The 13,757-nt window shown below is 37.6% G+C and overlaps 1 protein-coding gene across 1 annotated transcript; it reads left to right on the top strand.

Moving 5' to 3' along the window:
• The first annotated feature begins 234 nt into the window (after window positions 1-234).
• Window positions 235-12,055, top strand: arih1 (ariadne ubiquitin-conjugating enzyme E2 binding protein homolog 1 (Drosophila)). Its single transcript, XM_063479605.1, has 14 exons — window positions 235-673; window positions 3,876-3,943; window positions 4,055-4,202; window positions 5,166-5,258; window positions 6,102-6,157; window positions 7,273-7,339; window positions 7,543-7,649; window positions 7,743-7,785; window positions 7,922-7,993; window positions 8,318-8,448; window positions 8,786-8,843; window positions 9,274-9,534; window positions 9,921-10,033; window positions 10,117-12,055. The coding sequence occupies exons 1-14, from the start codon at window positions 386-388 to the stop codon at window positions 10,199-10,201; spliced, it is 1,590 nt and encodes a 529-aa protein (XP_063335675.1). The 5' UTR covers window positions 235-385; the 3' UTR covers window positions 10,202-12,055.
• Window positions 12,056-13,757: the final 1,702 nt, after the last annotated feature.

Genomic DNA, 13,757 nt, shown 5'->3' with positions numbered 1-13,757 from the left:
AACTCACGTTATATCTTTTTTCTGCTATTAGCCTTCATTTATGAGAACGAAAGTATTTTACGTTTGCATTTGATGTGACTCTTCAATTATAGATGAAAATCTTCCAAATTCGTACTTATTTGATTCAGTTGTTGTTGTTCTTTTTATAAACACTTAGGTTAAAACAAAAGTTTGTTATATTAAATGTTTTTTACATCCGTTCTTGCCCTGCTCGTCTGACGTAAGGCAGTCGTCAGTTGGTGACGCTGTGTCTCTTTGTTGGCTTAGCAGCAGCGGCGACGTTTTGTTGTTATTTTCGCCGCAGCTGAAAAACGGGCTCGGATCAACGTTTCATACGCTATAGACCTTTAGGTGTGCTTGTCACTTGCTGATAACCGCGCTAGGAATGGACTCAGACGAGGGTTATAACTATGAATACGACGAAGACGAGGAGGAATGTAGCGAGGACAGCAATGAAGAGGAACCCGACGACGACACCCTGGAGCTCGGGGAGGTGGAGTTGGTCGATCCCGTGGTGGCCGGCGGGGAGCGAGATGAGTGCGGTGAGACTGGCGGAGGGGGCCACGGCCCGGGCGAGGAAGAGGAGGAAGACTACCGTTTCGAAGTTTTGACTGCCGAGCAGATCCTCCAGCATATGGTCGAGTGTATTAGGGAGGTCAACGAGGTCATCCAGGTAGGTATTTTGGTATGACAGCACCAGGAAAGATCGGGGTCCTAGCGTAAAAACAGGCCGTGGATATTAGCTAAACCATTAGCCTTCCAGTAGTATACTTGTTATAGTTGACAGTTTAAGAACAACGATGAGATTTATAGAAAACTAAACTTACATATATATATATATATAAGATAATGGCACTATGGAACTTGGTAGTTAAAATGAAGACATGAAAATTTTTCTTATATATGTGAAGGTAAAAATTTCCATTAGGACTTTTCATCCAGGAAGTAGTCCCATCCCTAAGTTGGCAGCAACGCTTGCTAAGCTAATGTTAGCTCGCTGGCTACCTAGCATCGTACAGCAAAAGCTCTAGACCAGGATGGTGTTAAGTGCCAGCTCCTGCTAGACGACAGATAGTGTGCGTTGAGCAGTTAACTGAAACTTGGTTTTTCAGAAATTCTGCAATTCTAAAGCTAAACCTTGCGTTTAGTGTTATTTTAACGTTGGACCCAAAGGCTTGGCCAGCGATAAGTTAGCAAGTGGGATGCTAGCTTAGTTACGCTTATGTAAAAGAACGGGTTATGATAATTTCATTTTTTACCAATAACATAAAAAGTTAAATTTTGCGATAGCTTTCAATGAAATTTATGAAGAAACGGGGGGAAGCTCTTCGCTTTAAGCTAGCGTTAACCTGGGCCTCCATTTCCTTTCACAGAGCTTCACTTGAGCTCAGAATAAAATGGAAAATGATCTTGATAACTCAGCATCCAGTTTGGTATCTGAGAAAATACGTTGGAGTTTTATGTTGATTTCTATATAAACAAGCCTAAAAACTAAAATTGGCCAATAATGATACATATTATTTTTCTACCCTACGGCCGCATGGCAGTTTCTTTTCTACAGCAAAAACGAGTAACATGGTGATTTTATCCCCGTTAAATATTGTTTATGTTTAATTATTAAATTTTCAGGGTTTTGCAGCACCAACAAATGCCTTTAAAGTTAATCCATACATAGACCTTCTGATATTAAGTTTTCGATGTTGAATGTGCTTTAAAAAGCCAGGACTTTATTAACATGCATTGGCTTCATAGTGGTCAAGTTTACATCAACTTTAGTCATCGGTACTGAGAAGTACTACTAATCTTTTGACCAACCCATTCATATCAACGTGGTTAGATAAATTAGAAGAACATTTTGCAGTGGAACCACAAAGAATAACAGCTAAAGGAAGTGTAAAATTGAATCAGTGCCCTTCTAAAAGATACCATCATCATTGTTGTATGTTTTGCATATCTGTTTTAGGGTGTGTTAGTGTTAGCTAGGTGTACATAATACAGTCAGAACATACTAAATATGTTGTCAGTCCTTTCCAATGTCATGATTTTTGTTATCTCAAGGTGTATCCTGACTTTACTATTCCGCCAAGGTGAGCACCAAAGTAGAGATATACAAGCAGGGCTGTTTTTCTGGGCAAATGAACAGTCCATTACAGGGTTAGGTGGGATTTGGTACAAACCTGGACCACTTTCTTTGAAATTGTAAAATGGGCATTGGGCTAGGGAGACAATACACTAATTTTCGTTCGCTTCTTTATATTTTACAAGTGAGATGCCACATATGTGCAACATATACATGTGGTCTTCTAAATCTCACAGATATTTGCCAAACAACTAATTATTATGTGTTATATGGGTAGTTTGGGGGTATAGCTTTCCCCATTTTTAAAGAGCAGTTTGTAACTTAGGTTAAACACTAATTTAGTACCTTACAGTAATTTCACATTATCACTAAGACAGAGTTATTCTAATCCCTGGACTATAGTAAATGGAGTATAATAAGAAATATTTGTATTAACAGGTACATGGAGAGAGGTTCCTCATCATCCTAGTGCTTTCCCTAAACCGTACAGCCTTGGCACTGGACATAGTCCATTTTATGCTACTGTTACACCATCATCCACATTTTCAGATAGTTTGTGAGATACCTGTTACACATTTAGAATACAACAAACAAACTATGTGTATACTACCTGTTTCTAAACCTGACACACTTTATAATTCCAAAGTATTTTCAGAATGATGGTGTAAGCCAGTGGTTTTCCTGGTTCTGAAAGGCCTTTGTGGGGAGTGACATGGCCAAAAGCATGACTGGTCCATTTACCGACAAGGGTGTGAGTTAGCATTACTTTATTTGGAAGAAATGTAAACGTGTTTCTGGACAGCTCCTAAAAATGATATAGTTCTTGGGTGGGTAAGAACACATTTAGCAACATAATTCCATCAGATATGGAGGTGATTTTGCTTTGGCTCTGACTAGAGCTTGTTTTTGGTGGGTGAATCCTTGCATCCTTTCTTTACCCAACTTAAACCACTTTCATATCAATGTATAGGCTTCAGTAGCCTAGAAATTTATTATTTTTATATTATTTTCCCCCAGGCAAAAGATCTACAAAAACAGTACTTTTATAGGTGTTTATACATCTATGGCTCTCTAACTGCAATTTGGACAGAAAGTCCTTATATTAAGCCACAAATGGGACTGGATATATATGATCAAGCATGATGATTAAATCCATTTTGTAGGGTATTTATTAGTTTGAGTCATCAGAAATCACAATTGTCACATCAGTGGGACATAAGTGCCACATTTGGCTCCATCCAGTGTAATATGCATACAGACTTCTAAAGACTAAAACTTTTTGTTTATTTAAAAAATAAAAACTGTCTCAGTTGTGTCATCTTTAACAGCTACTGTGGTTATAAGAAAGGAATAAGTGCCTGAGTGTGCTTCATTGAATAGCTCTGTAACGAATACAAACTTTTCTAAATATATTGTCTATTATTATGGCCTTAGATTGTGATGATTTAATTTTGTGGTAACTTGTAAAGCTGTAGTTGCTTTGTGTTGTATTTAGTGTAATGGGCAGGTGTTTTTATGTCCATTCACTGATGTACATGGGTGAACAGCAAGATCAAATATGAGAACTTGCTTATGTTTTCTAACCCTATTTCTAATGTGCAAAATAGTTTAATGTCCTGCCATAGAATATATTACCTTTACCTTCCTAATTCAATACTTATCTTTAATCAGGCTTTAAAAGCTGAAAAGGCCTGAAAGCCATTACAACCGTTGGATCCTATAGCTCATTCAAACTAGTAGAAGTTGCAAGTAAAAATCAAAAAAGTTTCTCACAAACTATTTCTTGTTCCTTTAGAATCCTGCAACAATAACACGCATTCTTCTCAGTCACTTCAACTGGGATAAAGAAAAGCTCATGGAAAGGTAAGAAATTCTGAATTACATTCTTGGCCATTTTTAACTTCCTGACAAGTGTCAACCAAAAGGTTCATAGCAGAGCGTATCTAAAAGCTTATTTTATTTCAATCTATTCAGGTATTTTGATGGTAATCTGGACAAGCTTTTCTCTGAGTGTCATGTCATTAACCCGAGTAAGAAGCCCCGAATACGTCCTCCAATCAACACTAGATCATCGGCACAGGACATGCCATGTCAGATCTGCTATCTGAACTTCCCCAACTCTGTGAGTCACATAATGACACTAACATGGAGCCCCACTATCTTAACGTGTTGTCAGGCAATTTAATGCACACTTTAACTTTTGTAATGCAAGTGGAGAAACAACAGGAGAGCATCATCAGAGGCAGGGACATTGTAATCCTGTTTTGTTACAAATGGGGAAACCGGTTTTATTTTGTATATTTTAAAGACTAGTAAAAAGCTTTGCTAAAAGTCATTTAACATAACAAAAGGTGGTTACAACAGCTAAGAAAATAAATTGCTAGGATTTTGGTTTCTTATACATGTTATAAGATCTTTATAAACAGACACAAACTTATCCCCCCCATACAATAGCATTTTTTTCCAGCCACATTTATTCAGTAATAACTCCTCCCCATGAACAACCTTGGATTTGGTGACTCTGTCATCAGGCCAGAGTGACATTAAAAATACAAGGGGGGAAAAACAAATTACATTTTTACATCTCTCTGATCAAAGCTATACATAAGGACTCAGTAGCTGTTTTATAAAAAACTGTCTTCCAATAACAATATTAATAAAAGAATTGTTCTTTGAATATAAAGCTGTTCAATAACATAAATGTCACTTGTCTATTACATTTCTTTTGTTGAATGGATTCTAAAAAATTCCCAACAATATATTTTATGCCAAATTTATTTTATACCAGTTATGCCAGGCACCGCTTTATTAAATGCAGTGCACATTGCAGTCTTCTCAAAACAGAGGTGGTTGGTGTTTTTAAAAATTGGTAAAGGAACCTCCTGGGTGGAAAGGGTTTAATGTTAAGGTGAAAATGGATCCGTAAATAAAAGGCACACATCAAAAATCCAGGTGATGTTTTTCTTAGAATGGTTTTCACTGGCCTCTGAAGGCCTTTCCTACCTGGTTACTAATTTTTTGATACCTTGTGTGTTTCATTCCAAATTAAACTATCAGCTTTTTGTTGATACTGTTTGTTTAACAGTATTTTACAGGCCTGGAGTGTGGACACAAGTTCTGCATGCAGTGTTGGGGAGATTATCTGACGACCAAAATAATTGAAGAAGGAATGGGACAGGTATCTACTTCAAAATTTTAAGATTTATTTAGAATAGAACTTGTGACTTCTACACAACAAGTGGCAATGTCCGTTTTCTCTTAATCAACAGTAAGAGGGCACCAAGAGTCCTCAGCAGTTCTCGTCTACCTTCTCGCTTACCAGCCTATGTGCAGATACAGATAGTAGTAGCCACTATCCAACCAGTATAATTTACAGATCAACTCATTTGATATTAGGATTGGATATCAGTGTAATCCTAACTCAAAAAGCTGAACTGTGTATCCATGACAGTGGGATAGTGTGTTCAGTTCAACGCTGTTGTTCTCTGTTTGTTACACCATGCGTCAGCACCTCTGCTTGGAAGTATTTCATGTCTGCAACATCAACATTTCTTTCTTTGTATCTTTGCAATAATTTGAATTGTTCATGTTAGTTTAAGAATTTCAGACGCTCCCATAATGAATCGTTTGGTATTCTCGCTCTTTTGCAATTTTTCAGTACTTTGAAAAACTGTGACGAGTTCTACGTTAGCTATTCTATTCAGTCATTGACACGCATCCATACACTCCTTTTAATTTATACATTTAGCGCATTTAACTTGCAGATAGACTTTCAAAGAATGACACAGTGGCTGTAATTTTGGGGGTTTCATTGTCTTCACTTGACATTTAGACAGAGTTTGTGTTCTTGTAACTGTCACAGGGCAAGCCTAAAAAAGTTAAATCAGAAAGGGCAGCTGCTCTTCCTCTTCTTTACCACTGTGATCCACCAAAAACAATTGCAGAGGGTGCTATTTGACACCGCCTTTACTATTTCAAAAGGTGGTTCTCTAATTATCTACCTTCTGTGTTTCCTTTACAGACCATTTCTTGCCCTGCTCATAGCTGTGACATTTTGGTTGATGACAACACAGTCATGTGAGTATCTGTGCATATATTTTTTATGTTGTTGCATATTGGGCATTGTTCAATGAATAGCATAAGAAGTAAAATATATACCAGCGAATTTTAAAATAAATAAAAGACGAGAAACAACATTACTGGTCATAGACTGCATATAGAGGTGAAACGTAATCGCCATAACATCATCGAAGTCCCATTGTGAAGCTGAGTGTATTCACCATCATTATCTTAGCTTTTTGAAACCAGATGTCACCAGGGTGGGTTAAAGGGCATTGTATGCTCATGCTGTAGCGGTTTGTTAGTCATATGGGAAAGCGTATCCTGCTTTGTTGCCCTTGTGGACACTAATTAAGACCATAATTAACAAAAAAAAAATATATATATATATATATATTCGATATAATTTGAAATTGTCATTAGAACTCATGAAAAAAAAGGATTTACTGTGGTCAGAGCAAGGGAGTGTTTCCCATAGTCCTCTTCATGCAATCAGAGCACTTCCCCTTTTCACAGCTACTGTAGTCTTTTTTTTTTTTTTCATGTAATACATTCTGTTTAATTTTGCAGTTGTAGCCAGAAGCTTGTAAAAGTTATAAATACACACATACATTTCAGTCATATAGTTAAATCCATATAGACATCCTTTATTGATTCCTTTTTATTTTTACCACATTGGTATGAATAGAAACCATATGTTAAAAGGATTTCTACCTGTTGTTTTGCCTTGTAAAAGAAACCTATCAGTACAAGGCTTTGAAGTTGACCCTTTTTGTGCTTTTCAGTGTTCGCGTTCAGTGTAAAGTCCAAAGAAATATACCTGAATAAGCACGGACGCTAATCTCTTGTACCAGCTCTTAAGCTGACAGTAATTGTCTTAACCTACATTCTGATATTACCAGCTACCAAGAGACCTTACTGTATTTTCAGTAATCAGTTTAGGCCATGCATTCAAATAGAGTTTGCATATGAACTTGTACTTTTCTATTTAGGAATGTTGCTTCATAATGAGATAATATTCACATGTCAGCTTACAGTAATACTTAGCATATTTTCTTGAGTAACGCTATCTTTTGATGATCTCACCCATGTTTTGAAATGATGGCTAATAGATTATTTGACTGCTTCCACAGGCGCCTCATAACAGATTCAAAAGTGAAGTTGAAGTACCAGCATTTAATTACAAATAGTTTTGTAGAGGTAAGAGATCTTTTTTTCTTCTTCTTGACAGTATTTCGAGATTGAATATCAAACTTTGATCCGTAATGTGAGCTGCTGGGTTGTCACTTAATTGCCCCTTGGGGATAAATAAAGTCTTCTGAATCTGAATATGTGTACTACTTTGAAAAGCAAAAATCTTATTTCTGCCCTCTGAGTCAAATTTGTCTCATTACTCATTTTAGTGCAATCGACTGTTAAAGTGGTGCCCTGCACCAGACTGCCATCATGTTGTCAAAGTCCAGTACCCAGATGCCAAGCCAGTGAGGTGCAAGTGTGGACGCCAGTTCTGGTAAGAGAGAATTTTTAATTATTTTAAAACCTTTCTTGTAAATTTATTTGCAGTTTTTGAATAATGTGTTTGATATTGCTCCCTTTGTTTCAGCTTCAACTGTGGAGAAAATTGGCATGATCCTGTGAAGTGTAAGGTGTGCGAAATGGAGATTATTTTCTTACCTTAGAGAAAAATTATGCTTTGGATTCAGCTTCTTCTTAAGAAAAGTATTAAGATTAGCATTCAATACATGAATCCATTTCCTTCTTTGTATTTTAACGTGTTTGCAGTGGCTGAGAAAATGGATTAAAAAATGTGATGATGACAGTGAAACTTCAAACTGGATTGCAGCAAATACCAAGGTGTGGATTCTGAGTTTTTTTCTCTCTCATCTAGTTTTGTGTTATGTATTAAGTTTAAATAGGATTACACAATGTTGAAGTCCCTATATTTTTATCACGTATTTGTGTGCTGATAACCTGTCATAAAGTGTGCACACCTTACAGACCTGACAGTTGTTGACAATTAATGTTTACAATCATCAGTGCATATCTGTGAATGATAGTTTTACAGGGCCCTGCCCATCGTTGCTTCATTTGTTTCTGCAGCCTTTTTCTCCGTCTATAGCATGAATCATTTCCTTGAATTACTGTTTTTAAATAAAATTAATGTAATTTCATTCACAGGAATGTCCAAAATGCCACGTGACCATTGAGAAAGATGGTGGCTGCAATCATATGGTTTGTCGAAACCAGAACTGCAAAGCTGAGTTCTGCTGGGTCTGTCTGGGTCCATGGGAACCACACGGCTCAGCCTGGTGAGAATCACTAGCTCACATGCTTGTTATGTAGAGTCTTTTGTTTTAGTGTCTGCTGGAAATGTCAGAACAGGACGACTTTTTCCACCGTTTATTTTTTTGTTGTTGTGTTTTTTTCGCTACACTTAAATAACAGCTCAGGTTTCTTACTTCCTCCATCATCACTTGTTTGGGTTTTTTTTAATGGCCCTAAAAGATGTAGAGATTAAAATTCTGATTTTCTGTGTTAGAGTACCATATGAATGTGAATTTGACCACCTTAAACACACATAGTATAGCTTATCAGAGAGAAGAACATTACTCTTTTCATCTCAGTTATATATTTTTAATATTTCAGGTACAACTGCAACCGCTACAATGAAGATGATGCCAAGGCAGCCAGAGATGCTCAAGAGGTAATCAGTTATATTGAAGCTTCAAAATTTTTGTACGTTATTCTATTTGCCAGATGTATAAACTCAAGCAGCCTCACCTGTTGTACCAAGCATGGTTTATGTTCCAGTTAACGCTTACATCTAAAAATGAATTACAGTTATTCTTGAAGGGGAAAAACCATGATTAAATAAATAACATGACATTTCTATAGTTTACAATAACTGCAACTAAAATATATCTGTATATTGGATATCGTTTTATAAAGAATTGTACAGCAAGCTGATAATTACATGAGGATGATTCAGACCTGACAAACAGTTGAGACATTTTAGTATATGTCTCTGATATTCCAGTGCCCAGCAAGAAAGTAGAGTGACAGTCTATTATAAGTAAAGATGAGCGTGCTCACAATAAAGGAAGTCCATGGTGTGTGTGTATGTGTGTGTGCAGCGCTCCAGGGCAGCCTTGCAGAGGTACCTGTTCTACTGCAACCGCTACATGAACCACATGCAGAGTCTGCGCTTTGAGCACAAGCTCTATGCTCAGGTCAAGCAGAAGATGGAGGAAATGCAGCAGCACAACATGTCCTGGATTGAGGTGCAGTTTCTGAAGAAGGCTGTGGATGTGCTGTGCCAGTGCCGCTCCACACTCATGTTCACTTATGTCTTCGCCTTCTACCTCAAGAAGAACAACCAGTCCATTATTTTTGAGGTAGGGCAGTCTTTGGCTCAGTTACACTAGTGTGATTGTACCTTTTTTATATGAGATATTTACTATCGTGCTGGAAAATTTTGGTAGCATTATTTGCAGCGGGCATGAATGAATCCAACATGGCATACAAACGAAACTGGACACCTCACCAACCCCAGGTGTAACACCTTGTAGCTTTCAACTTTTGTGGAAGCTGTGTTCGTCTCTCCCCCTCTTTCATTCACACAGTTTTGATCTTCATGGATGAACTAAGTGCTGAAGAGCTTTTTTGCTTTTTTTTTTAACTACTTTATTAGAAATTCTCATAGATTAGACATTTGTTCCTTTAACTCTATTGTATAGTGGAACGTTGCTTATCTGATTATAATGCAATTATCACTCATCAGAACAACCAGGCAGACCTGGAAAATGCCACCGAGGTGCTGTCAGGCTACCTAGAGCGGGACATCTCCCAGGATTCCTTGCAGGACATCAAGCAAAAAGTACAAGACAAGTACAGGTCAGTGAAGGAAGAACTGTACTGGTGCATGCCATGGCTGACTTTGTGTGTTTTGGAGCTTAAAATTTGTCCTGTGTCTGTAGATACTGTGAGAGCAGGCGAAGAGTGCTGCTACAGCACGTGCATGAAGGCTATGAGAAGGACCTGTGGGAGTACATTGAGGATTGAGAACACGTCCCAATGCAACGGACTCTTGAGTATCTTGACAAACTAGAGCGCTGATGCAATTTAACAGGGCAGCACGGGCCTTCTGCCGCCTCTCCTTTGGCAAACCAACCACTTTTGCATCATTTTTTTTTTCTGGATTTGTTTAACAAAATCTTCAAAGTAAATTATATTTAAATAAAGGGTAGAGTAATAAAAAAAAAGTGTACTACAGTATTGTTAGCAACAGAGTGGAGGGTTGAGCAAGCAGAAGATCCATATTAAACAAATACATCCTTTTGGCTTGTATTGTAATACCTCCCCTGAACTTATTTTCCTCATGTTTTTTTTTTTGTGTTGTTTTATTTTTTTTTATTTTGCTTGTGAATCTTTTACTCTGTTTTGATTTTGACTTTTGTTTTCCCATCAGTGTGAAAATGTTTTCAACACAGCTTTAATTGTCCTGGCCATGTCTGCAATGTCTGCAATATGTGGTAAAGATCCTTGTCTGAGTGGCTGAATGTTGATAGGCTGATTGCAAAGGGGCAAAGACATTTCAGGGGGGAAAAAAAGGAAGAAAAAAAAACATAAAAAGAACAAAATAGCGAGTCTGTATTTTTCAATTTGTAAATAGTCCATATGCATGGAAGTTCAAGAGCAAGAGTGGCACGTGTTTGCATAATTTTCAAATATTTATTCTTTACCGTGCTTTTGCCATGTAGGTTGAGTCTGTCTACTCTCCACAGACTGTTGATGTTTGGAGGTCTTTGGCAATAAGATATTCGTCCTGTCATCTGCAGTCCCTTCAGAGCAGTCATAAGTTATACCTAACCAGTAACTCAACATGGAGACTGACAGAATTGGCTTTAGTTTCCAGGTAATCACATAAAGGACTCAGTGAAAGTGCACAGAGGAGCAGGATAAAGTTTTACAGGTCAGAGGTGAGGTAGAACGCACCGGCCCAGTGTCTCTCTATGCTAACCTTTTGTTGTACCCCCCTAGTTGTTTTTAGAGGTGTTTAACATTTAAGAACATTACTAATTATTTGCAAGAGCCAAACTGAGTGACATTCACTCCTCTTTTTTTTTTTTTTTTTTTTCTTCCCCTCTTTCCTGACGTGGCTTGAGGTAGCCCTCCTTAAAGCTCAGCTTGCACCTTGAGAATTGAAAGAGGGTAATGGAATGTACTGACAGCGCGGCGTTGCACTGCTGCTAATTGGGCTCGATCACTGTCAAACAGGGTCAGGCATCTGCATCACTCTTGCAGGGAATATTGGAGTGGAGGTGGTAGTGGCATCATCTCCATTCAGGAGCTCTCTTGCCTTGCAGTGAGACTGAACATTGCTTTAATTGAGCTACACAGATGGACATGTGATCCTTAAGGAGCTGAGGGAGATGGGACAAACTTCTAAAGGTTGTAGGAGTGTTTTGTAAAGCTGTTATGCTTTTTCATTAAAGACTGCATTTTTTGTTGTGTTTTTTTTTTTTTTTCCGCACGTGTGTTGAGGTTTTGGCATTGAAATGTCAGTTCCCCTCAAGATTTTGCATTGCTCTATGTGGTGGTTGCTCTGGTTGTCAAGCTCTCTGCTTGTAAATGCTTGTTCATCTGTTCTCTGAAATATGGCAGTCTTCAAAAAGACTGACTGGAGGGGACGCGATTATACAGGCAGTGATACGAGTCAGAAGATGACACCAAAGTGTCAGCCATCACTGAAACACATCCTTTCCCCCAGTTTCAGATCTTTGGGGAATTCTTTCCCAAATGCTTCTTATGTGTTCAAACGCATTATTTTATCCTAGCAAATTATAAACTGTATTGTTTATTTGAATAAATGTCATGACAAATCTAATTTTTTGGAGTACTGTGTGAGTCATTAGAGTAGGTTTTCTCTCATCTTAATTACCTTAACATCCATGAGTCACTAATTCCCCCTTCTTTTTTTTTTTTTTTTTTTTTTTTTTTTTTTTTAGCAGTGTTGTGTTCTGCAGACCTTGCCAGAATGTCTTCCAAAATGACATGGAATTAATTTGATAACTTTTAATTAATAATTTAAACTTTTTTTTTAGTTTATTCAGAGTGTTCTATAGCTATCAGGTGGTTTTGTTTTTATGTCATTTTAATTCTCTCAAATCCCAAACTTATGATGACACAAGGTGAATGGATCAAAAATGGGCTGTTTTCTCCAAGCTGTCTTGCAGTAACACCAGCTGTAGCTTTGCTCATTAGGCTAATGTGCTCTCCAGGGTTCACACCGTTTTCATTGTGTCTGCTAGTAGTTCATGAACATCTCAGCTTAACGGATGGAGTAACAAGCAGCTACTCACATTAAATTGACATCCAAAAGACTTTTAATAGTTTTATAAATATCTTCACTTTGCACTATCAAAGATGTCTTGGTAGTGTAAAAAATGTTTGGGAGTGGAGTTAGTTGTTTTACATGAAAATATTAAAGTGCAAAATGTTACAAACATTTTTTTTTTTTTTTGGGGGGGGGGGGCGGGTTATTTTTGTAGCACCACTCATTTAAGTGTCTGAGGTGTTTTGAAAGTGTGTCATTATGAAGACTTCCACTGTTGTACTGTCACTGGTATAAACCAAGCCCATCCCTGGAATTGCATTTTTAAAATAAAGAGCATTTTTGACAGTATAGTGTGAATGTAAGAGTTACGTTTTCAGCCACATGATGGGGACAAAGACACCAGTTCTGACAAACATGATTACTAATTGTGAGTTTCAACATGCACGGTGTTAAAATGGAAGGTGTGACACAGAACACATTATTTTTGACAGCTTATCCATATTTAGCACCAAACAATAACATTTGTCTCAAGGTGCTTTGTACAAGTTAAAGATCCAACAGTAAGACATAGGAACCTTAACAATCACACACCCCTTTTGAGCAAGCACTTGGAGATAGTGGGAAGGAAAAACTCCCTTTTAACAGGAAGAAACCCTGGGCAAAATCAGGCTTGGGAAAAAGCAGTCATTTGACACAACTGGTTGGAGGTGAGGGGAGGAAGAGAGGACCCAAAATTCATAACTAGTGATTAAATGAAAATGGTGTATAAGGACAGAGTTAAGAAGAAATACTCAGTGTGTCATGGGAAGCCCCCAGCAACTTTAAGCCTATTGCAGAGTAACTAAGCGTTGAAATTTTTTTTAGCAAAAAGGGAAGTTTTAAGCCTAATCATAAAAGCAGAGAGGGTGTCTGTCACCTGAATCTGAATTGGGAGCTGATTCGACAGAAGAGGAGCAAAATGCTCTGTTGGCATGATATAGTACTATGAGTTCTTTAAGATAAGATGCTGCTTGACCTTGTATGTGAGGAGAAGGATTTTAAATTCAATTCTGGATTTACTGGGCGAGCCAATGAAGAGAAGCCAATATAGCAGAAATATGCACTCTCTCACTGCAGCATTTTGGATGAACTGAAGGCTTTTTATTGAGTTTTTAGGACAGCCTGATAATAATGAATTATAATAGTCCAGCCTAGAAGTAATAAATACACAAACTAGTTTTTCAGCATCACTCTGGGTGTATGGTTGATTAATAAGCTGATGTGGAAGATTGCTGCCGCTCA

The sequence above is a fragment of the Pelmatolapia mariae genome, linkage group LG7, assembly GCF_036321145.2.
Source record: "Pelmatolapia mariae isolate MD_Pm_ZW linkage group LG7, Pm_UMD_F_2, whole genome shotgun sequence".
Taxonomy (NCBI): Eukaryota; Metazoa; Chordata; class Actinopteri; order Cichliformes; family Cichlidae; genus Pelmatolapia; species Pelmatolapia mariae.
The sequence above is the reverse complement of the archived record's forward strand: the minus strand, read 5'-3'. Positions and strand labels throughout refer to the sequence as shown.